Raw genomic sequence first — 25,849 nt, forward strand, 5'->3', positions numbered from 1 at the left:
TGTTGAAAGTGAAAGAGGAGAGCGAAAAAGTTGGCTTAAAGCTCAATATTCAGAAAACTAAGATTATGGCATCTGTTCCCATCACTTCATGGCAAACAGATGGGAAAACAGTGACAGACTTATTTTTTGGGCTCCAAAATCACAGCAAATGGTGACTGCAGCCATGAAATTCAAAGACGCTTGCTCCTTGGAAGAAAAGTTATGACCAACCTAGACAGCATATTAAAAAGCAGAGACATTACTTTACCAAAAATGTCCGTCTAGTCAAGGCTATGGTTTGTCCAGTGGTCATGTATGGATGTGAGAGTTGGACTATAAAGAAAGCTGAGTGCAGAAGAATTGATGCTTTTGAACTGTGGTGTTGGAGAAGACTCTTGAGAGTCCCTTGGACTGTAAGGAGATCCAACCAGTCCATCCTAAAGGAGATCAGTCCTGAATATTCATTGGAAGGACTGATGCTGAAGCTGAAACTCCAATACTTTGGCCACCTGATGTGAAGAACTGACTCATTTGAAAAGACCCTGATGCTGGGAAAAATTCAAGGCACGAGGAGAAAGGGAAAAAACGGAGAATGAGATGGTTGGATGGCATTACTGACTCAATGGACATGAATTTGAGTAAGCTCTGGGACTTGGTGATGGACAGGGAGACCTGGCGTGCTGCAGTCTATGGGCTCACAAAGAGTTGGACACAACTTAGCGACTGAACTAAGAGATTAAAAACATTTTTAACTAATGAAGAAATAATATGCCATCATAATAATGTGTCAAAAAATGAATATATTTTTAACATACACATAGTAATTGAATAAAATATTCTGGTTACAGAGATCTATAAGTTACTACATATAACTGAACAATCTGTTTCTGTAATATAATGAGGAGAACAAGTTTAAGATGGAAGCAAAGTGTGCATTTCAACTTTACTGAAATACTGCTGCTGCTGCTGCTAAGTTGCATCAGTCGTGTCTGACTCTGGGCGACCCCACAGACAGCACCCAACAGGCTCCTCCGTCCCTAGGATTCTCCAGGCAAGAATGCTGGAGTGGGTTGCCATTTCCTTCTGCAGGGGAAAATACTAGGTATTTAGAATTCCTTAACCAAGAGCCTCCACACTTTCTCACCTGATACTAGTGGTTTCTGTGTATTGGACGGCCATGAGCTGAGAATTTGAGCCCTGTTCCAGAGCACCCTGAAAGAAAAGAAAATGTGTTAATGTTTCATAATGAAATTATATGAAAAGTTTCCTATATTGACTCATTCTATATTTACATTTACTAAACTTCATTAAAGTATTCTTAAAAGTTTTTTTCATGAATATTCTGACATATTAAGCTTACATAACTAAATACCAATAAACAAATTAGAACTCATTTGGTCATATTCTGGGCTGAAAGATGTGTCTTATGGACAGTAAGACATTTAAGGGACTTCCCATAAAGATTCAAGATATAGCCACAAAACTTAATCCAAGTATCACAGGTTTTATGACCAGCTCATACAAGTATTACTGAATGTATAACAATTTAAGCATTAGTTGCTCAGGCATGACTGACTCTTTGCGATCCCTTGGGCTATAGCCCACCAGGCTCCCCTGTCCATGGAATTCTCCATGCAAGAATACTGGAGTGTGTAGCCATTCCCTTCTCCAGGGGATCTTCTCCAGGGATCAAACCCAGACCCATTGCATTGCAGGGAGATTCTTACTGTCAGAGCCACCAGGGAAATCATTAACAACTTGTGTTTGTCTCAAATAATTATTTTCCCAATGAAAATTTCCTAAAGTATGAGAAGAAAGTGAAAGTGGAAGTCGCTCAGTCATATCAGACCCTTTGCTGACCCCTGGACTATACAGTCCATGGAATTTTCTAGGCCAGAATACTGGAGTGTGTAGCCTTTCCCTTCTCCAGGGATCTTCCCAACCCAGGGATACATCTCCCACATTGCAGCCACAAGGGAAGCCCAAAGTATGAAAGGTCCATAACAAAACTAGATCCTAATGTTTACTTTTTCCAGTGAGTCAACTCTTCGCATGACCCTGATGCTGGGAGGGATTGGGGGCAGGAGGAGAAGGGGGCGACAGAGGATGAGACGGCTGGATGGCATCACTGACTCGATGGACATGAGTTTGGGTGAACTCCGGGAGTTCATGATAGACAGGGAGGCCTGGCATGCTGTGAATCATGGGGTCGCAAAGAGTCGGACACGACTGAGAGACTGAACTGAACTGAACTGAAAGTTTACTTTGAGTAAACACAAAGGTCTTCGTGCATAAATAGACCTATAGACTAGTCCATCACTAAGAGATCTCCCCAGTGACTCCTCGCCTTCTGGAACCATTAGTGATCTACACAGATTATGGTAGAAACTTCTCTCCCACTTAGCATCTGCTTTGCACTATGTCTTCTTATATACCCTGGCAGCTTTGTAAACTGATCTTCAAAAAAGTTTTATAAGACTATCAGAGTTCAAGAGCACATTAGGAATTGACTTTACTATTACCTTGTCAGAGACTTAACTAACTTTAATCACAAGATTACTAGCATTTGTTCGTTACTATATCCATCCATTCTTCCTTCAGCACTCAAACTTTCATAGAATGTGCCTACTACATGTACAGGTGCTACAGAATTTGATTTCTGCCATCAAGAAGCTTGTAGTGTAACTGGGAAGACAATACAGTATAATGCTAAAACACAAGAATATACAAAGGGTTAAGGGAAGAGAAGAGGGAACGATTTTGTTTGGTGGTAGATGGAACCAATATGCAGGGATGAACAGAGGGTTTCCAATTCCTGGCTCTGTAACAAGTCAAGGGTCTTATTTTATGAAAAACTAATGTAGGTCTTAAATATAGTAAGTGCTCAAAAATGCATTAAACAAAAGTAAAAAGAGCACACATAAAATGAAAAGAAAAAGATACTTAAATAATAAAATATTATACTTACTGTTATGCTTATGAAGTAGCAAATAAAGCCAAAATTAAACTACAGCTAGTGGATAATATAAATGTTAAAATAAACAGATTAAATAGCTGATGAATTTTAAATGATTTTGCTACTTTGGCACATATGAAATAAGCACAGAAGTCTGAAAAAAGTCAGACTTCTTTTCATAGACTCAGAAATGAGTGGGTAGGCTTTAAAGAAAGCTGAGTGACTTACAGAGACAGCAGGCAAACAGAACCTCAACATGCCATTTACCTATTCAAGATTTACACCAATAAATAGCGGGACTTATGAAAATTTGACTGTGAACGTCAACATTTTTAGCTCTGTGGACTTAGCACGAGGTTATGATCAGAAAAAAAAAGTGAGACATTTACATAGAAGTGAGAAAGATGTTAAAATCTCCAGTTATGTTGTAGATTTGTTTTCCCTTTGGTTCTGTCATTTTTCTGCACTATGTTTTTGAAACTTTGTTATTTGGAGCCTATGCATTTAGAATTGTTAGAACTTGATTTAATGCTCCTTCTCTCAACACAAAATTTCTGTGTCTTCTGTAATATTCCCTATCTACTTTGTTTGATTAACATAGCCACATCAGCATTCTAATGCTTAGTGTTTGCACAGAAAATACACTTCACCCTTTATTTTGCATCTGTCTGTGTCTTTACGTTTAAAATGTCATTTCTTACAAACAGCATATAGTTGAGTCTTCCCTTTTAAAAAATCTAGTTTGATAATTTCTCCCTTTTAATTGATAAGTTTAGGCCATTAACTTTAATTGCTAATATAGTTGAGTTTGTTTCTACTACCCTGGTATATATTTTCTATTTATCCTAATTATTCTTTATTTGTTTATTCTTTTGGCTGAAATATACACTTTTTTAGCATTCCATTTTTACTGCGGATATCACCTTTTTAACTATTCCTTGTGCTCATTTTTAGTGGTTGCTCTAGAGATTATACTTTGATCTTTAAGCTACTAGTCTACCTTCAAATATTACTTGAACAATATAAAAACTTCATAAGAGTATAATTCCATTTATCCCCCTCCCTTTTTGTTCTTATTATCTAATATTTTACATCAAAACAAACTATAAACCCCACAACAAGCTGCTGCCAAGTTTTGCTTTTAAAATAGTCTTTTTAAGATCTCAAATAGCTAAAGCAATGTAGAAAAAAAAAAAAAAAATGGAGCTGGAAGAATCAGGGTCCCTGACTTCAGGCTATACTATAAAGCTATAGTCATCGAAAGAGTATGATACCGGCACAAAAATAGAAATATTCATCAGTGGAACAGGACAGAAAACCCAGAAATGAACCCATGCACCTATGGTCAGTTTATGACAAAGGAGGCAAGAATACACAGTATTAAAAAACAGTCTCTTCAACAAATGGAGCCGGGAAAATAGGACACTACATGGAAAAAAATGAAATAAGATCATTCTTTAATACCATACATGAAAATAAGGTCAAAATGGATTAAAGACCTAAATGTGAGACTGGACACTATAAAACTACCAGAGGAAAACATAGGCAGAAGACTCTGACAGAAATCGCAGCAGTATATTTTTCAATCTGTCTCCCACAATAATGGAAATAAAAACAAAAATAAACAAATGACACCTACTTAAACTCAAAAGCTTTTACACAGAAAAGGAAACAATAAACAAGACAAAAAGACAACCCACAGATTGGGAGAAAATATTTACAAATGATGTGACTGACAAGGGATTAGTCTCCAAAATTTACAAACAGCTCATGATGCTTAAAAGCATCAAAACAAACAATCCAATCAAAAAATGGGCAGAAGACCTAAATAGACATTTCTCCAATGAAGACATACAGATGGTCAAGAGGCACCTGAAAAGATGTTCAACACGGTTAATTATCAAAATGGCTATCATCGAAAAATCCACAAACAATAAATGCTAGAGAAGGTGTAGAGAGAAGGGAACCCTCCTACACTGTTCGTGGGAATTTAAATTGGTACAGCCAGTGTGAAGAACAGTATGGAGGTTCCTTAAAAAGGACAAAAACAGAGCTACCATATGACCCTGCAGTCCCACTCCTGGGCATATATCTGGAGAAAAACATGATCTCAAATGATACATGCACCCCAATGTTCATTGCAGCACTGTTTACAACAGCCAAGACATGGAAGCAACCTACATGTCCATCAACAGAGGAATGGATAAAGCAGATGGGGTACACATACACACTGGAATATTACTTAGCCATTAAAAAGAATGAAATAATGCCATTTTGCAGCAACATGGATGGACCTAGAGATTGTCATAGTGAGTGAAGTTAAGTCAGACAGAGAAAGAGAAAAATCATATGACATCCCTTACATGTGAAATCTTTTTTTCTAAAAAGACATGATAAAAATAAACTTACAAAACAGAAAGACACTTAGACTTAGAAAATGGGTAAAGAGCTAGTTAGGGAGCTTGGGATGGACATGTACACACTGCTATATTTAAAACAGATAACCAGCAAGGACCTACTGTGCATATAGCACATGGAACTCTGTCGGTGTTATGTGGCAGCCTGGATGCCATCCTGGGGGAGTCTGAGGGAGAATGGATACATGCATATGTATGGCTGAGCCCCTTCGTTGCTCACCTGAAACTATCACATTGTTAATCGGCTATACCCCAATACAAAATAAAAAGTTTTTTTTTTAAGATACTAGTCTTTTAAAGACTTTGATATACACAAATAAAATAAAGATACTAAAACAAAACAAACAGCCATTTATTTTTATCCAGATATTTACCCATTGTGGTGCTTTCACTCTGGATAATCTGGTGTTCTGTCTGGTACCATTTCCCTTAGTCTAAAAAACTCATGTTAGTATTTCTTACACTGCAGATCTTCTGGAGACAAATTATCTCCGTTTTTATCTGTCTGAAAATGTCTTTATTTTGCCTTCATTTGGAATGATATTTTTACTAATTTGCCCCTTTATCTTTTCTAATAACTCACAGTCCAGGAAGAGGGTAGAATTATGAAATAGGACAAATCAAATCAAGAATATAAGGCTTAGAGATGACAGAAATTTAAAAAATAATGTTCATTTGTCAAATTTATAGAATACCTTATTGGACTATTAGGTCCTTTGCACAAGAAGGTTCAAATTAGCAAAGAAGACTAAGCAGAGTAGATACAGGTTTTGTATACTAAAAAACAAAACCAGATGAATTCTTTATATGCTTTGGTATCAACAACAGCAGAAGAAGCAGAATGATTCTTCTTCCCCTAACCAACCAAGAACTTCATTTAACCTTTAACAAACATAGATTTATCCTTGTCATTCCTTTTTTCTGTAATAGCTAAGACTCCCATTTTTTTACCATTATCTAAGCTCCCTACTAAAAATATATGTACCCAAGATAGCAGAGAAAGAGATAAGATTTTAAACTACAAATCTCCAAATGTTCAAAAGCCATGAAATTAAAGCAAAATTCTTTATCTTCCACTAAAATTTCTGTAAGATTAAAGAACACCAAGCACCCTTACAAAGTTAACTCTCTGCTTATTTATCTAATGAACAGGAAAGAATAACATGAAAAAATATGTCAAAAGATAAGACAAAAAACTTATTTAGGCCAATGATTTAACCTATTTTTCATAAAGCCCACTTTGCCAGCTGTGTGGAATTCTCCACTGGCAACAGTCTCTTCCTGCTCCCTTTTCGCTCTTCCCTGTATAACAAAGGATGAAAGCCTTTTTACCCAACTATATTACTCAAACTTTTTTGCTACCAGGGTCTATACATAATTTAGGCTCTACCAATAATACTCACTTGCACCAGATTTGGAAAACAGAGGGAGACAGAGTTCATTTTTTTCTCTGGCCATGGAGGCAGCTAACGCATAGGCTTTGGCAGATGTGAGTTTTGGCAGTACTAGACATTGTATTTGGAGAAGGCAATGGCACACCACTCTAGTACTCTTGCCTGGAAAATCCATGGATGGAGGAGCCTGGTAGGCTGCAGTCCATGGGGTCGCTAAGAGTCGGACACGACTGAGCAACTTCACTTTCACTTTTTACTTTCATGCATTGGAGAAGGAAATGGCAACCCACTCCAGTATTCTTGCCTGGAGGATCCCAGGAACAGAGGAGCCTATTGGGCTGCCATCCATGGGGTCGCACAGAGTTGGACACGACTGAAGCGACTTAGCAGCAGCAGCAGCAACAGACGTTGTATTCCAATGCGAGTAAGCAGCTTTGGGACTTTGAGGTAACTATGACATTAGTAATGATTGCCTGTAGCCTCCAGAAGTACTGCCAACAAATGAAGTTGCTATAATAGGTGAACAAAAGGTAAGTGGCCCAGAGAAACACACGCTGGATAATCAGAGACTCTCGATGTCAGAGCTTAAGCTCATTTAGACTAACCCTCATTATTTTATAGATGAAACAGTCCCTTAATGGTCAAAAGTTCATGTTTCTCAATATCCTTTTAATGTACTTTAGAACATACATACTGCTTCCAATTAGTTTCCAAATAATCAAATAGTTAAGGCGTTCCATTAGCATATCCATTAGCTTCCCTTGTGGTAAAGAATCTGACTGCAATGCAGAAGACCTGGGTTCAATCCCTGGGTTGGGAAGATCCCCTGGAAAAGGGAACGGCTACCCACTGCAGTATTCTAACCTGGAGAATTCCATGGACTGGACTGATAGTCCATGGGGTTGCAAAGAGTCGGATGTGACTTTTACTTTCACTTTATCTTCCCTGGTGGCTGATGGTAAAGCATCTGCCTGCAATGCGGGAGACCTGGGTTCGATCCCTGGGTTGGGAAGATCCCTGGAGAAGGAAATGGCACCCCACTCCAGTACTATTGCCTGGAAAATCCCATGGATGGAGGAGCCTGGTAGGCTACAGTCCATGGGGTTGTAAAAGAGTCAGACACGATTGAGCAATTTCACTTTATTAGCATATAACCAGGTAAACCTGGTGAAACATATCCCATCCCAAAATGAAATGTCTTGATTCTTACAGCTACTCCATTTCTCTGTTTCCATTAATGGGAATCATCCTGAAGTAATTTTCTCATTTTATTTTTACCTCCTGAACCCATATCAATGAGCCTTTTGTCATTACCACTCTCCAGTGAGACAACTTTTGTCAGTCACTTGTTGATGCTTAGTCACTAAATTGTGTACAATTCTTTTGCTAACCCATGGACTGGAGCCTGCCAGGCTCCTCTGTCCATGGGATTTCCCAGGCAAGAGTACTGCAGTGGGCTGCAATTTTCTTCTCCAGGGAATCTTTCTGACCCAGGGATCAAACCTGGGTCTTCCACACTGCAGGCAGACTCTTTACCGTCTGCACCACCAAGGAAGCTTTTAATCCAGCTTTATTCCAATTCTTGATGTTCCTCAAATACATAAACTGCTTCCTCCTGAGGGTCACTAATACTTTCTATTCTCTTGCTTTGGAAACTGTTTTTCCAGGTTTTCTCCTAGATCTTTACGTTATTTGCTCCTCCATTTTCTGCCTATGGCAAAAGCAGTGTTCTCACCAAAACCCTCTTCTTCCCAAGCACATAGGAAAACTACATTTGCCAAACCTACTGCAAGGGAGACTAGGAAAAGTGACAGAGTTTTAGTCAACGGAACAGTGGCAAAGGCCATGCCTTATCCCTAAAATATTTTGCATAATTTTCCAAACTTTCTTCCTCAACATCCAAAGCTAGAAGCAAAGGATTTCAAGTTGCTGAGGCCACAATGTGGAAGAATCTGGGTTCCTTAGTCACTGCTTGGAGGAAAGCCATTCTAGAGAGCTATCTCAAACTCCGAGTGGGTGAGAAACAAATTTCTATTCCAATGGCTACTGAGATTTTGAGGCCAGCTGCTGTTGTTTGGTTGCTAAGTCGTGCTCAACTCTTTGTGACCCCCCATGAACTGCAGCACGCCAGACTTGTGACAGCTGGTAATAATTACCTTGACAATACCTTACTCAAGTGGAATCTCTTTAGAGAAGGCTTCTCTTACCACCCAATCTAAAATTGCCACTCACCTCTCAATTCAAACTCTAGCCCTGTTTTTTTCTATAAATAACTTTTAATTTTGAGTCAGTGAGTCAAAGTCGCTCAGTTGGGTCTGACTTTGCAACACCATGGATTGTAGCTCACCAGGCCCCTCTGTCCATGGAATTTTCCAGGCAAGAATACTGGGCTGGTTTGCCAGTCCCTTCTTCAGGGAGTCTTCTCGACCCAGGGATCAAACCCAGGTTTCCTATATTGCAGGCAGATTCTTTCCTGAGCCACCAGGAAAGCCCTTTGAGTGTATTTAAATACTTATTTATTTTTTTAAGTTAATCTTCTCCCTCGTGATGAGAACTTTAAAGATCCATTCTCAGATTTCCCTGGTGGTACAGTGGATAAGAATCTGCCTGCCATCTACTGCAGAGCACATGGAAATCTGCTCAGTGTTATGTGGCAGCCTGGATGGGAGGGGGGACTGGGGATACATGAATGACTGAGTCCCTGAGCTGTTTACCTGAAACTATCACAACATTGTTAATCTACTATACCCCACTACAAAATAAAAAGTAAAAAAAAAAAGAAAGAATCCACCTGCCAACGCAGCAAACACAGGTTTTACCGCTTGTCTGGGAAGATTCCACACGCTGCGGAGCAACTAAGCCCTTGTAGCACAACTACTGAGTTCGCGTGCTGCGACTACTGAAGCCAGCACACCTGGAGCCTGTGCTCTGCAACGAGAGAAGCCACCGCAACGAGAAGTCTGCACACCAAAGCCAGAGAACGGCTCCTCCTCTCCACAACCAGAGAAAGCCCGTGAGCAGCAATGAAGACCCAGCACAACCAAAAACACAAAAGATCCATTCTCTTCCAATTTTCAAATATACACTACGGAATTATTAACTAAGGTTACCATGCAGTGAGCTACGTCCCTATGACTTCTTTATTTCGTAACTAGAAGTTTGTGGCCTCCACCCACCACCTCTGGCAACCTCCATGAGTTTGGTGTGTTGTTTTTTTTTTTTTTTAAAGTCAGAATTCAATTTTATTTCACATTGATAGAAACCGTGAAAAAGATTTACATTTTCCCACGTTACAGCACAGCATTTCAATGGAATATTTCTTGCCATAAGTTAGATCTTGCTGATTTGTGTCAGTGAAACAACAGTTTATATTCTTCAAGGTAAAGCAAAATGACTTAGTAAATGATTGTTTAAAAACTGTGAATCCAGACATAAACATATGGCTTCATTATTCACATGCTTGTGTAGTCCATACCAAGTCATTTCCATCATCAAATAGCACCCATTTATGAAGATGCCATCCTAACACTGTCCTAGTCAGCTGGAATTTTAAGATTCCACATGTAAATGAGATCATACGGTATTTATGTTTTCTGGGTCTGACTTATTTCACTTGACTTGTTTATAGTTTATCTTTCTCATTAGAATGTAAGTTCCATGAAGGCAGGGACTCTATAGTACTCTCTACTATATTCCCAAAGTCCAGGATAGCACCTGGCTCATTATTACTACCACAGGTAACATTTGTTAGGAGCTTGCAATGTGTCAATCTAAGTAATTCAGAAGTAGTATTAGATACTGGAATGACAGAAAGACTATAAATGTACTTTGTGGTAAAAAACAAAAAAAATTTAAGATAGAAGCCCAGCTATACAGGTTCTAAATAAGAGCTGTCAATAACCTGTCTAAATACAAAAATGCTCTCCATGGAGATGTGCCTTCAATCCCAAGCTGTCCTACATTTGAAAAGTTCTAAGAACAGAGGAGATAAACAGTATCATTTGTTAAGTTTTTTGTGCCAAGAACAGCTGATGCAGACCCATGCATAGCAACTCCAGACTTGAAAGCAAATTTGAGAGAGCAGGAAAGAGCACCATGCCTGAACAGGAAGCACTAGCACTATAAAACCTAAATGAGTGTTGTGAAACCTGGGAGGAGGGCTTCAGTGGCCTTGACAGCTGCACCAGTAGCAGCAGGAGGCAGCAGGAAGTGGTTACAGTTCAAGCTTCCCAAGTCATCCAGGGAAGACAGCAACGCACCTGCAGGAAGCCTTCTAACAAGTATGCCAAGTGAAAGTGAGAGTCTTAATCGTCAAAGTGTTAGTAGCTCAGTAGGGTCTGACTCTTAGCGACCCCATGGACTGTGGCCTGCCAGGCTCCTCTGTTCACGGAATTCTCCCAGCAAGATACTGGAGTGGGTTGCCATTTCCTTCTCCAGGGGATCGTCCCAACCCAAGGATTGAACCTGGGTCTCCTGTATTGCAGGCAGATTCTTTACTATCTCAGCCACCAAGGAAGCCCACAAATATGCCAACTGTTGTTAAAGACAAGCAGAAACAAACCTGAAGAATACGAGTTTTCTGTTGATTATTCGTCATTCTTCTTGACTTGGTCCTTTCCACTTCGTGCCTATGAACCCATCCTCGAAGTTCATGATTTAACCTATAAAACAGCTTAATTGATTAAACATATTTCATAGAAACAGATGTTTCACCTGATTGGAAAGGAATTTAATCATGTTCTGAGGTTCCAAAGAGCATTCCAAATGCCTAATGATTCAATATTCTTTTGACTTAAGAAAGCGAAGACACTTAATGTTAGTTGTTTTTAATGACTTGCATTTTTATATAGTAGTCTCCTCAATCATGAGTTCAAAGTTCAAAGAAAATCATAGCTAAATACCTGCCAAACATAAATACTAAATGCAAAAGTTTTTCCACAAAGTATTTCTGTTTCTGCTCTTGGACTATGTACACACAAATACTGGAGAGCACAGAACAAGTCATAGGGCTCCTAACCACAGATGGACGCATCAAGGCCTTTGAAACGCATGCTGTTTGGGGAGAAGAAAAAGAATCAATCAACTGCTCAGGAAGAGAATTTTTAAGGCACTATAATCCAAATTTTCCAAAACTGAAAAAAAAAAAAAAATTTTTAAGCCCAGTTCAAATATAACTTCCCTTTATTTTTCTTACTTTTTAAAGCAGTTGTGGAGATGTCAGACTATACTCAGTTTTCTACAGTTGATTACTACATACCACACACACACAAAAAAAAAACTGAAGCAGTTTTTAAGGTGTGTAGATAGGATCCAAGAATCACAGGAAAAAAAATTCAAGGGAAGAGTAAATAAAGAAAAATACACTAATGTGAAAGTGATTCCAGAATCACATATCTTCAAATTACTACCTTCCTAATTTGAAAAGGTACCTTCCAATATGAATGTTACCACCTACAAATCTAACACTTACCCTGAATTTTTATATTAATATCATTCTTCAGTTTTCAAATAAGACATATTTAAGCATACAACTCCCATATAATCACATAAAATAGACCCAATACCCCCTTTATCAGGTTGGTGGGGAAACTGAACAATTGATATGCCTGCCTATGGTTATGCAAGAAATAATTCAGAGTTTTCTCAAGTATTTGGTTAATCTGAATTAATATCTGTCTAGGTTCCACAGCTAAGCACAGGAACCCAATCAGCTATATCTGTAACAATCGACAACACTCACCTGAGAGATTCTGTTGTGTTTATCAGGGGCTGACAGGGAGGCGGAGGAATATAGAGTAATGGTTCTTCAGTTAGCACCATCAGGGCTTTGTCATTTGAAACAGAATGGTCATATCTGAAACATAAATGTACAAAATGTGTTGCCTTGTGTCTTGTATTCCTAAGAGGAAGTCTGCTATAAGAAAGTCATTGCTAGTATTGTTTTCATGAAAATAAAAATATAAACCAGTACAATCCTCCTATACAGCAGAGAACTATATTCAGTATCCTACGATAAATCATAATGGAAAAGAATGTTAAAAAGGAATGTGTGTGTGTACACACAGCACTAACACAATACTGTAAATCAACTACACTTCTGTACTTCCATAAAAACATTTTTGTAAATATTTTGAATAGAAGATACTGCAAGCAAGAAGTGAATGTGATTTAAAATGGGGGGAAATATATACCATATAGCACAAACATCATTTTGCAATTTTCTAAAGAGATTATCACGGTAGTTCACATTTACTGCCCAATTATTAAGTACTTAAAACTAGAGATATAATGATAACACACAGTTCATGTCTTCAATGAACTCAAGGCATACTCAGTGATGCTGGAACACGAGGGGTAACACAGTGAGAAGCTAAACTGGGGGAAAGACCCACTGATGGACAGGAAAGACTTACGACCGACAGTGAAGTATTATGTAACCAGGACTGAAGTTTGTGCTCATTCTCAACACTGTGATAAGAGAACTGAACAGTCTCCTTAAAAGAGTGTCTGTGTATATATCCCAGTGTTCATTACAGCACTATTTGCAATAGCCAGCACATGGAAGCAACCTAGATGTCCACTGACAGATGAACAGACAAAGACGTCGTGGCATATATATACAATAAAATATCACTCAGCCATAAAAAGGAACATGTTTCGGTCAGTCCTAGTGAAGTGGATAAATCTAGAGCCTGTTATACAGTGACGTGAGTCAGAAATAGAAAAATAAATATCATGTATTAATGCATATGTATGGAATCTAGAAAAAACCAGTACTGATGAACCTCTTTACAGGGTAGAAAACAGACTCTGGACACAGCAGGGGAAGGAGCGGATAGGACAAACTGAGAGAGCAGCACTGAGACATGTACAGTGCGATATGTGAAACAGACAGCTAACGGGAAGTGGCTATGCCACACGGGGAGCTCAACACGGTTCTCTGTGACAGCCTGGAGGGTGGGGGAGGCTGGAGGGGGCAGGGGGAGGTTCAAGAGGGAGACACATATATACTTACGGCTGCTTCATGCTGTTGTATGGAAGAAACCAATACAATATTGTAAAACAATTATCCTCGGATTAAAAATAATTTAAAAAAAAAATCTGTGTGTGGTAGGGGAAAGGAAAAGCATAAAATACTTGGCAGGAGAAAAGTAAAAGCCTTGAAAAGTTAAATATTAGAATCAGAAGAGGAATCCCTAATAAAACACCTGACTGACATTAACCAGTTATTCCATTAGCTTTAAAAAATATACTTTCCTAATCATCACAGTGATCTATATCATGTGAATTCATATCCGGGGTATGATGTAGTGAGCAAAATGTGGGTTGAAAATCTTAATCAGATCCTAATCTGAGTTGAGGATATTATAGCTATTTATTCCCTTCAGTCTGCTATTTTAACCTTTCTTACTAAGAAATCTGAATTCTGTCTTGAATTTCTTTATATACAATACTCTGGATTTAGAAAACTAGATTTATTAAAATTCAAAAAGAAAAACACAAAATTGGACATGGCTAGATTTGTGCTTTTCAATCAACAATAGATATTTTTGAAAACCAACTATATGCCAGATACTGTGCTAGGTGATGGAATTCCAACAGGGAACAGGGAAATGAAGTCCAATCCTCCATGATCTTGATGGAGAAGATGGACCAAATACAAGAAAACAAACACAGAGAATAAATCCAAACTGAGGTAAGAGCTACGAAAAAAACATATGGTTGAGATAGAAAACCAAATGACAATGCCTACTTCAGATAAAATGGTCCGAGAAGGAGAAGGTATTTAAGACAAGGCGTAGAGGATGGCAAGAAGCCAAACCTATAAAAACTGGGGGAAGAGTGTTCTAGATAGAAGCAGGTGGGAAAAGGGAGGCTTTATGGAATTAAGGAAAACTCACCAGCGGAAAATTGTAAGCAAGTGAGGGAGGCACAAGATGTTTGGTAAGATGGAGACCAATCATGATAAGGAATTACTAAATGTAATAAGAAGCCACAAAAAGGTGTTAGGTAGAGAAGGGATATATTTTTAATTTATATGTATCCCTTGCTATTGTACCAAAACCAGTTTTGATGGAGGCAAAAGGGGAAGCTGGGAGACCAGTCAGAGTGGAAGACCACGCTGCCTTGCGCTTGGTAAATTCTCTCTCAGGAGAGATCAACAGCAATCTGGGCAAGAGCTGAAGATACTATGACCAAGGTGGTGGCAGTGAAGATAAAAAATGAACCAATTCAAGATAATGTTTGGAAAGAATATCAATAGCACTTGTTGAAAGGGAGGAACCAGGGTTTCTGGCTTGAGCAACAGAAACGACGAAGCGTGCTGTACAGAAGCGGGTGGAACCTGAGTATGGAAAAGGACCTAGAGTTTCACTGTGCAGGTGTTAAGTTCGAAATGTTAAGAGAAGTGAAGGAACTACTGGATATATGACTTTGGAGACTCAGAAGTCTGGGCAGGAAATCAAAGAGAGTCATCGCGATATACAGAAATGGACTGTGTGCTAAATTATGGCATAAAGGGAAAAAAAGCTCACAGTTCTATACGTTAGGATTTGGATAGAAGAGGAGCCTACAAAGATGAAGCAGAGCCAATGAAAACAGAGGAAACAAAACTGCAGCAATACTAAAGGAGAATACTTCAAGAAGGAGTGATCTATACAGCCAAATGCTGAGGAAAGATCAAGATAGAGAGTTTTCACTGGACTGACAATGCTGAAATCAGTGGCCACCTTGACAAAAATAATTTTTGCAGTGTGGAAAACTAACTTTAGATAAAACTTAAAGACTTCTAACTATGCCACATACAAGTGGGAAAAAGCAACAGCAGAGGGTATATACACCATTCTTTCCTGCAGCTGTACCAGAAACATTCTTGATGCCCTTTCTTCTGCCTCCGGGGGTTGTTATTCAGAATAAAACAGCGATTGTGGTACACAGGTAATGAACGCACACACAAAAAGAAATCAGCTCAAATTAACTGTTGAGGGAGAAGGAAAAAACCCTGCCTTGCACTTGGTAAATTCTGAATGCTTTTAAGAAGCCAGAGGCTGTTTACCACACTAAAAAAAAAAAAAAAAAAAAAAACCACCTACTAAGACCAAAGATCTTTATATATGTGTTATTTTAAAATCAGGTCTGAATACTCACAAAAATACAAACACTGAAGTCAAGTTCATCAAAAAAGTCTTGAACTACTTTTGAAACTATAAATCTGATTTATAATTTTATTTCCATGTGATAAACTCTGGTAATGATTTCTGCACATCTGTGCTGACTGGCTTTGTTCCATCAGCCAAAAATATTCTTTGGAAAAGGAAACAAAAAATCTGATAGGAGAAATATTATATCATGAAAGGGTCTGCTGCTGCTGCTGCTGCTGCTAAGTCGCTTCAGTCGTGTCCGACTCTGTGCGACCCCATAGACGACAGCCCACCAGGCTCCCCCGTCCCTGGGATTCTCCAGGCAAGAACACTGGAGTGGGTTGCCATTTCCTTCTCCAATGCATGAAAGTGAAAAGTGAAAGTGAAGTTGCTCAGTGATGTCCGACTCTTCTCGACCCCATGGGCTGCAGCCCACCAGGCTTCTCCATCCATGGGATTTTCCAGGCAAGAGTAATGGAGTGGGGTGCCATTGCCTTCTCCGAGGAAAGGGACTAGGTGGAATTGAAGAGGAAAGAAAAGGGAGAACATAAGCCAACATGCAATCAGGAAACAATGATATCCACACTACTCCTGAGATGGTCAGAGTTCCAGACTGCCTGCAAACCATTCCATACCAATAGAGAAAATTTCAATAAATAAATCACTGCAATAAAGGGCAGTCTTAAGGAGCTACAGCTAATGAGAATTTCTGGAATAAATACTGGTTCTGGCTGATGCCTTAGAAGTTGATGCCTTCATCTAAGAAGTCCTGATTTATACCTGACATGCTGACATAATTATTACACTGGTACAATAGTATTAGTAGCTGAAGCTCCAATTCTTTGGCCACCTGATGCAAAGAAGTGACTCATTAGAAAAGAGCCTGATGCTGGGAAAGACTGAGGGCAGGAGGAGAAGGGGACGACAGAGGATGAGATGGTTGGATGGCATGACCGACTCGATGGACATGAGTTGAGCAAGCTCCAGATGGATGGTGATGGACAGGGAGGCCTGGTGTGCTGCAGTCCATGGGGTTGCAAAGAGTTGGACACGACTGAGCGACTGAACTGACTGACTGACGCTAGTACTAGTTTTCATTATTAAAAGTCTCTCGGTTTGGTTGACAGATTACATGGTCATCTTATATACCACACATTTCTAAGACTGAAAAAATATATGCAGTTAATTATTAAATGATAGACAAATGTAATATTATAAATTACGAGATTAGAATCTACTCCTTTTTTATTTGAACCAGTTGTCATAACTCTCCTGAAAAAATTAAACATAACATAAAGTAAACTGCATTAAAACACACACACACAAATGTTATGGCTGAGTGTAAATAAACCACCTAAAAATCAGTTTAAAACAAATTCATACTTGGTGCTTTCAAACGTTTCACAAACATTTTTTGGTATCTGTTATTTAGTATATAAAATAATAAAAGAAAAAATATCAAATTAATGGGCGAACACCTAAATCTACCAAATGGCTCAATAATAATCTTAGGTATTTCGATAGAGACTTGCATACAACCAAGAATCAATAACATTTCCATTTTTTATTAAGACCAGTGGAGGCTCTGGGTCAAGGACAGAGAGATGGCTTGCACTTCACGAATTATTTTGAAAGCTGATAAATTACAGCCTAAAAGTCATTCAGACCTCTAGTTAGAGCTAATACGATCAAAGGACTGTGCTTTCCACAAACCACCATATTATCTTACTCTAACATGGACAAGTAACTGAAAACTTTTATTTATTGTAGTTTGTGAAAAATACAAAATATTTTTATAACGCTTACCTGAACAGTAATTTCAGGTGTCTAATTCCATTCTATTTTTAGCAACAAGCTATAAAACATAAGTGGCGTACTCTCAACTCTCATAAATCCAAAGGCTATCTATGAAAAATGTAACTTTTGCTGGATCTTACATAGACAACAACAGAACTCAAAATTACAGCATATGCAGGGCTAACTTGGAAAAATTATTTAGCAAATTAAAAATACTATTACTATTAAACTCCAGTAATGTTCAGAGAGACTTATACAATCACTAAGATCAGTATTTCAGAAGTATGGCTAATTTGGGCATGTAAAAAAAAAGGCAGGAAATGTTAGGTTTTCCAACATCTATCACATTCTATGTTGCATTACAGTTACTACCATAGAATTCTTTGGATCATCTGCCATATTTAGCGCAGTATTTTGCACACTGAAGATTCTTAAAAAAAGTGAATACTAGCGTTTTTTTTCCAGGAAGACTGAATGAAGACAAGCCTGAAGGACTATGGTAATACTCTCATTAAGTGGTATGGGTGTAACAGAGTAAAAATCAGAAGAATGATTCCCCTATGGCCTTTGGCCTGTGAAACCTTAGAGAGTTAAGAGTAATCAAATCTTTAATGATTTTCAAGCATTATTCTGTGCCATGGTTGACACACTATAACCTCCCTTTGCCTTGTAATTCAAGGACCTAGCTCCACTTGACTCTAATAAAAATTATAAATCACACAGAAATGTTTATCAAAAACATTTTTGAAAAGGGCCACTATAACCTTCTTCTACTTGCCATAGGTAAAAATTATATTTTCATACAGTTGTCTTTACTACTTCCAAGCTATATGGAAATTTATGAAGACAGAATTAAATTATAACAAGAAAAAGAGATTCAATAAAAATCACAATAAACAAGTATAAATGATTTCATCTAATAACTGCAAATGGATTCAGCCATATCATTCCACCAAATCATATCCATCACAGATGATACAGTAACAAATATTACACTATATATATAAACATATGACAGTAAAATAACTATACTAAAGCACTACAAACAATATACCATGTGTAATATATAATGTATGTGTTTCAACGCATATAGTAGTACACACAAACCGAGATTTTAAGGTCCCAGCTCTACAAGAATTCTAAAACTGGGACAGTTTTTAAAAAGGAAATTTACCCTTAGAACTGATCTTGGTAAAATTTATGAACATCCTTGTAACTTGTTTGCTCTACTAGTTGAAATTGTATATAAACAATTTAGATATAAATCTAACCTGTAGCTGTTTTTCTGGATGATGTCATCCGATGTGTCTTGCTCCTCTTTAGCAGAAAATCCTAGAAGATGCCTCCTTTGATTTGTAGGGTTCACACTAGGATTCATTCTCTTGGAATCTTGTTCCAACATGCTGAAAATGTTAAAATGTTAGCAAATAATTGAAAAAAAATTTGTCATACATACACATGCTACGTGTGGCTCTGAAGCAAATCAGAATTCTGTACACACAGCAAGAACACTAGGTATAGAGGTAAGTCAAAACAGCTTACTGATATGGTCAAATCCCTAGCTTGGCATCCTATACATACATGAAAAACAATCTTGAAAATAATTTTTCTAACTATAGAAGTACATTATTTATAAACTGTTTTAAAAAGTCAGTATTCTATATGCTTTAAACTATGAATATATCCCTGGAGAAGGACATGGCAACCCACTCCAGTATTCTCGCCTGGAGAACTCCATGGACAAAGGAGCCTGGGGGGTACACTCCATGGGGTCGCAAAGAGTTGGACACAACTGAGTGACTTAGCATGTGAATATACACATATATATAAAGTAAAAATAGGTCCAATGTACATATAAACAAATTCCAAACTCAGATAATAACTACAATAAGAAGTCCTCCTCGATGCTTCAGATTGATGTTTTCAAAGAAGAAATACTTCAAATAAAACGGGAATTATTCTCTTTATCAACAATCAAATTCACTAGATTTTCACCATCCCAGAAGGCAGGCTATCAAATAAAGTTAACAGAAATTTTTTAAATGTTGATTTACTCCTTTCTCTTCACTCTTCCTAAATCTTTTTGTATGTATCTGGGGCAAACATAGATATATATTATTGCAATAGTTATTTAACACTTTCAACTAACTAACCAAGGGCTTAGAAACCTGGCTCATCGATATGATATCTTGTGTGTTTAATTTTACAGTGCCACATATATAACTTATACTAGTCAAAATCTTCTTGAAATTCAACACAAAGGGAATTTCCCTAGGGAAGCACAAAAGAAGGGATACCAGATTCTATTTAGAGGGATGAAGCGTAGGAAGGAAATAAGGCTGATGAGAGTGTCACAGTTAAGGGCCCCGAGATTCTAAGAGAAAAGGAGTTCTTTCGGGTGGAGTACTTTGCCTCCAGATTTGGAGAAAGGGATGTTAGGTGGAAGGAAAAGCATGCACATCACTGTAGAGTCTCTTCCTGATGCCTTGCTATATCCCCCATTCTCTGCAGTCCTTCCTTCCTGGAGTCACCATCATCCAGTGTTTCTCACAGGATGTGCTGTGGCGCGCGGGCACACTACAGACTCTTCAGGGGTTACCATTGAATGATGGTCATGGTGTAAAATCTAATTTTGCTACAACTGAGGCTCCATTTTGTTACAACTGTATCTTTCAGAAAGAATGTTCACCTGAGTGGTCAGGAACAGTATAAACCCTGCTACAAATGAGATAAAAGGCTGTGGAATACCCCACTAAACTTATGAACACTTAGCCTGGTGAGTATTTTAGAAAACATGAGATAAGCAGTAAACAAAAACAATTTTGTAGGGAAGCCAAATGAAGAGTGTGATGATAACTGTAGAATGTGTTTTTTCTTTTCAAACCTTGCATTTTGGAAAAGGGTTTACTTTTTAATCCTTTCAAGGGTGATGCCAAAACGTCTACCTAGGAAAGTAAGCCTAAACAAAATCAAAGGTAAACACTTCCCCCTCAGGACTTCCCTGGTGGCTCAGTGGTAAAGAATCCACCTGCTACGCAGGAGACACAGGTTCAAGCCCTGATCTGCGAACATCCCACATGCTGCAGAGCAACTAAGCCCAGGCACCACAACTACTGAGCCCAGGAACTGAAGCCCAGGCACCTGAGAGCCTGTGCTCCACAACGAGACATGCCGTCACAACGAGAAGCCCGTGCGCCGCAGCTAGAGAGCAGCCTCCGCTCTCAGCAACTAGAGAAAAGCCCGCCCGGCAAGAGACCCAGCACAGCCGAAAATAAACAAATAAATGAAATTATTTTTTTAAAAAGAACTTACCCCAGTTTACAGAATTATTCACCTCCTATCAACCTACCTCTCCATTGCAATTGTGAAATATCCACATAATAACATTCCTGTTTGGTGGATGTACTCTGTCAATTTCACCAATGACTAGGAGAAACTCTACCACTCTAACTATTTAAGAATTGGGTCTGAACCCCACTCACATTTTATTTCTACTGGATAGTGTTGAGCTAAAAGCTCCTAGGAAGGAACAGGGTTTGGGAGAGGAGCAAATTCTGGGTGTCCCTCCCTGCAATTCACTTCAATAGGGTCACTTTTTTTTTTTTTTTTTAATTAAAAATGTTTCAACTAGTACCACTAGTCTTGGTACAAATTCTGGACTCTGTATTCAGAACATACCTAATAAGCAAGCCTTCTTCCAATATCCAAAGAAACCTAACACCCCTCAGCCCTCACTTCAGGCTTTCTTTTTCATGGCTGTAGTTTCTTCTGCATGTTCCTCTTTACAGTACAGTCTTAGGTTCCTTCAGCGTATGTGGTCACTCCCCCCTCAATATGCTTCTCAGAGATGATGTCCAGAACTGGCCACAGTACTTCTCAGGTGGTATGACCACTACAGGACGGAACAGGGTAATTCCTTCCCATGTTCTAAATATTATTCTTCCACCAATGCAGCCTAATATCACACAGGCTTTTTTGGCAGTTACATCAGACTCTATATTGAAGTTGGTTTAATTAAAATTCCAACTCTTCTTACAAACTGGACTATTACCCTCCCTTCCCTTCCCTTCTTCTCCCACTTCCAATTTAGAATTTACATAACTGAGCTTTGTGATCCCGTTGAGTAATTTACGTTAATTCCCTTTAAAATATCATTCAAGGACTTTTCAGATCCTAATTAACAACAGAAATTCTCCTTCAAAGCAAGGAACAACATGCCACCAACATCCTCAGCTAAGCTGTTGTTAAGATATCAAAAAGAAAAGAAATTAAGCCCTGGAGCATGCTCCCAGGCAGCACCTTCTAAGTTTGTAAAAACATAAGTAAAACACTTATGAATTAATCATAATATCTCCTAGTCCAAAATCCCTGTCTTGACCATAGGGATATTACAAGACTGTTAAACATTCTCCTAAGATGCAAATGCAGTATAACAGCAGCTACCATTTTCTGAGCACCTTCTACGTACTAAGGAATCAAAGCTCAAAGAAAGTTGAGGCTCAAAAGAGTTTAAAGTTTGCAGAAGGTCATGCTGTGATATGGTGATTTATAAAGAGAAATACATATTTGGTGGCAACATTTTTCTGGCCCAGAGTTCCTAACATCCTTGCGAATTTCCCAAGTGATGAGACCCATAAAGGTGCCATATGCTATGTTAATGAGGTGACTCTGGAAGGCCCTTGGGTTGCCTAAGGGTGGGGGTTAGTCCCCAAAGGAATCAGTCATAGAATACAGAGTTTGAACTTTCAGTCCCAACTCGCACCCCCACCTCCAGGAAAGGGAAAGGGACTAGAGATTAGGTTCAATCACCAATGGCCAAATGACTTAATCAACCATGTCTCTGTCATGAAGCCTCCATAAAAACCCAAAACGAAGGGATTCAGGGAGCATCTGGGTTGGTGAACATTCAGAGCCAGTGGTGAGCTTGAAGAGGTCATGGAAGCTCCCTGTCCATTCCCCCATACCTTGCCCCATGCAGCTCTTCTACCTGGCTGTTCCGGAGTTATATCCTTTAATGATAAACTGGTATTCTAGTAAGCAAAATGTTTCTCTGACTTCTGTGAGCCACTCCAGCAAACAAACAGGAACCTGAGGATTGTGGGATCCTCTGCTCTATAGCTGGTTGGCCAGAAGCACAGGTGACAACCTGGATTTGCAGTTGATGTCTGAAGCGGGAGAGGGTAACTCTTGTAGGACTGAGCCCCTAATCTGTGGAATCTGACCTTGTCTCCACACTGGCTGTATCAGAATTAAGCTGAATTGTAGGACACCCAGCTGGTGTCCGTGCTTGTTGGTACGGGGAAAATCTCTCCATACTTTGGAACTGGATAATCAGAACCCTTAGGAGAACTGTTTGGTGGTGTGGAAAAACACACATTGGAATTAGTGTCAGAAATGTACATGCTCTGAGTAATTAATGAAGCCAGGATTTGGGTCCAGGATTAGAACATCATCACTGCCTTATGTTGATGACATTTCCCAGAATGACTGATTGACTCACTCATTTATTCAACATGTTCTAGACACCTATTATGTTCCAGGAATCATATTTGATACTAAAGACTCAAAGATAAAACCAAATATAGTGTGTATAAGTGTTTCTGTGTGTGTGTATGTTGGGGGGGTGGATACAGATACAAGATAATAGAGGGATTAGCAGCGTAATAGCAGTTAATGCCAAATGTTACAGAAGCATATAGCTAGGGCATTTGATCTTTACCAAGAGGATCATGAAGTTATCTTTAAATGACAAGCAGTAAATAAACAGGTAGAAAAGGAGGATGGGAGTGAGAAAAGGCATTTCATGCAGACTAATATGAAAAAGGACACAATCACAGGAGAGTATGATTTGCTTGAGAAATTCCAAGTAAAGCAGGAGAAGGTATATGGGTGGACATGTACATGTATAAGCACGGAGGGAAAGGGACCATCGCAAAGAGAGAAGGGAGAGACGAGACTAAGAGTACTGCAAGGCTAGATTACTTACGGGTGGCCTCGCCTGCCACAGTAGCAGTAAGTCTAGCAATTTATTCAATAAAAGAAACAAAACTGGTATGTTTTATTCTTGTTTTAATTTTGGTTCCCAGTTATCCTGTCCCTTTCTATATCAACATCTTCCATGTGACTAATGTTAAATTCCCTGGTATAATGGGAGAAATCTACCTTCTTTCTTTTAGAAACTGATATCACGTTTGTCCCCTACCCATCTAGACTACTTGGTGACTATCACTGCCAGAAAAACAGCAGAACGCTAGGACCGTTCCTCTGCTTTACCTATTTCCTGGCTAGGGATCTTAAAGCTGTTTGTGAGGCTCTCACAGGTAAGTGCTAAGTTAAAGTGGCTGCTATGGCTTCTGGGAGTAGCTTTTACATTTTTCCTTCCCTGAATCCTACTGTCAACTAGCAACGAACACAGTTAGTTCTTCTGGATCAGAATGCACCTTCCTCTAGCACAGTGACTCTCACAAAGTGCAGTACCCAGACCAGCAGCATTAGCATCACCTGATAACTGGTTAGAAATGCAAACTCTCAGGTCCCATTGCAGTCCTACGCACCCAGAAACCCTGGAAGTGGTGCCTAACAATCTGTGTTTTAACTAGCTGTCCACATGATACACGTCAATGTTTGAGAACCACTATTTTAAACTAATCTGGTTTCTCATAACATCTTTCCTACCTCAATTCCCTAAAAGTTACATGTTTTTCACAATAAATCCAACAAAAGTGAACAGTGTGGGGAAAAGGATGGGGCAGTTAGATGAAATGGCTGTGGAAGGACACAATCAAAAATGATGTATGTGGTTTATGGATGATTAATAGAGTAAGTTATTTTTTAGAGGTTTATATTTATTTTATTTATTTTGCTGCACTGGGTCTTACTTCCAGCATGTGGGGTTTTGATATTTGTTGCAGCATGTGGAGTCTTTAGTTGCGGCATGCGGGATCTAGTTCCCCAACCAAGGATCACACCTGGGCCCCCTGTTACTGGACCACCAGGGAAGTCCCTAAAGTAAATTATTAATAGTTCATAACCATCAGTACTTGGGAGTTTTTAAAGAGTTCTTCTACTGATTATTGTTCTTTAGATGATTTTACTACCACTATGAAACTGGGATTTCAAGTCACAATTTATAACTGTCACAAGGAAATGCCTTGCATTTAACTATCAGTTCAGTTTATTCCATCTGTTATTGGACTGTAATCACTTAGCAGTCATAATCACTTAGCAGCTACACTTGCTAGAAATCAGTTTTAATGTTGATTGGTTTGGCTCATAAGTGATCACTATTATTCCCACTGCCCACATGAGAAAATGATTATCAGAGTGTAATGACAAATATATGTTTAACCATAACAACTTTAATAATTTTACCCTTTTTTAGCCTGAGGGCTCACTCAGATCTCATTCAATGGACTCCACAAACATGATCTTCACAACACTTTCATTACACAGAGTCAACAAAGCATTTTTAACAAGGAAGTAAGACAGAGAAGAGGCAAAAAATAAATATCCAGGCTAACAAATACATGAAAAGATGCTCAACATCACTCATTATCAGAGAAATGCAAATCAAAACCACAATGAGGTACCATCTCATGCTGGTCAGAATGGCTACCATCAAAAAGTCTACAAACAATAAATTCTGGAGAGGGTGTGGAGAAAAGGGAACCCTCTTACACTATTGATGGGAATGCAAACTAGTACAGCCACTATGGAGAACAGTGTGGAGATTCCCTAAAAAACTGGAAATAGAACTGCCATACGACCCAGCAATCCCACTGCTGGGCATACACACCGAGGAAACCAGAATGGAAAGAGACACATGTACCCCAATGTTCACTGCAGCACTGTTTATAATAGCTAGGACACTGAAGCAACCTAGATGTTCATTGGCACACGAATGGATAAGGCAGTTGTGGTACATATACACAATGCAATATTACTCAGCTTTAAAAAAGAGTCAGTTCCAATGTGGTGGATGAAACTGGAGTCTATTATACAGAGTGAAGTAAGTCAGAAAGAGAAACACCAATACAGTACATTAACGCATATATATGGAATTTAGAAAGACGGTAACAATGACCCTATATGTGAGACAGCAAAAGAGACTCAGATGTAAAGAACAAACTTTTGGACTATGTGGGAGAAGGCGAGGGTGGGATGATT

At 38.8% G+C, this 25,849-nt stretch overlaps 1 protein-coding gene across 3 annotated transcripts in view; it reads right to left on the reverse strand.

Moving 5' to 3' along the window:
- ATF6 (activating transcription factor 6) overlaps positions 1-25,849 on the reverse strand; it is a 234,143-nt gene that overhangs the window by 137,522 nt on the left and 70,772 nt on the right. For all 3 annotated transcript variants that reach the window (XM_027527485.1, XM_027527476.1, XM_027527490.1), the window contains exons 10-13: positions 18,955-19,086; positions 12,487-12,600; positions 11,308-11,407; positions 1,124-1,191 (exon numbers count right to left, since the gene is read on the reverse strand). In XM_027527485.1, the coding sequence (XP_027383286.1) occupies positions 1,124-1,191; positions 11,308-11,407; positions 12,487-12,600; positions 18,955-19,086 (414 nt within the window). The remainder of the gene's footprint in view (positions 1-1,123; positions 1,192-11,307; positions 11,408-12,486; positions 12,601-18,954; positions 19,087-25,849) is intronic.

The sequence above is a fragment of the Bos indicus x Bos taurus genome, chromosome 3, assembly GCF_003369695.1.
Source record: "Bos indicus x Bos taurus breed Angus x Brahman F1 hybrid chromosome 3, Bos_hybrid_MaternalHap_v2.0, whole genome shotgun sequence".
Taxonomy (NCBI): Eukaryota; Metazoa; Chordata; class Mammalia; order Artiodactyla; family Bovidae; genus Bos; species Bos indicus x Bos taurus.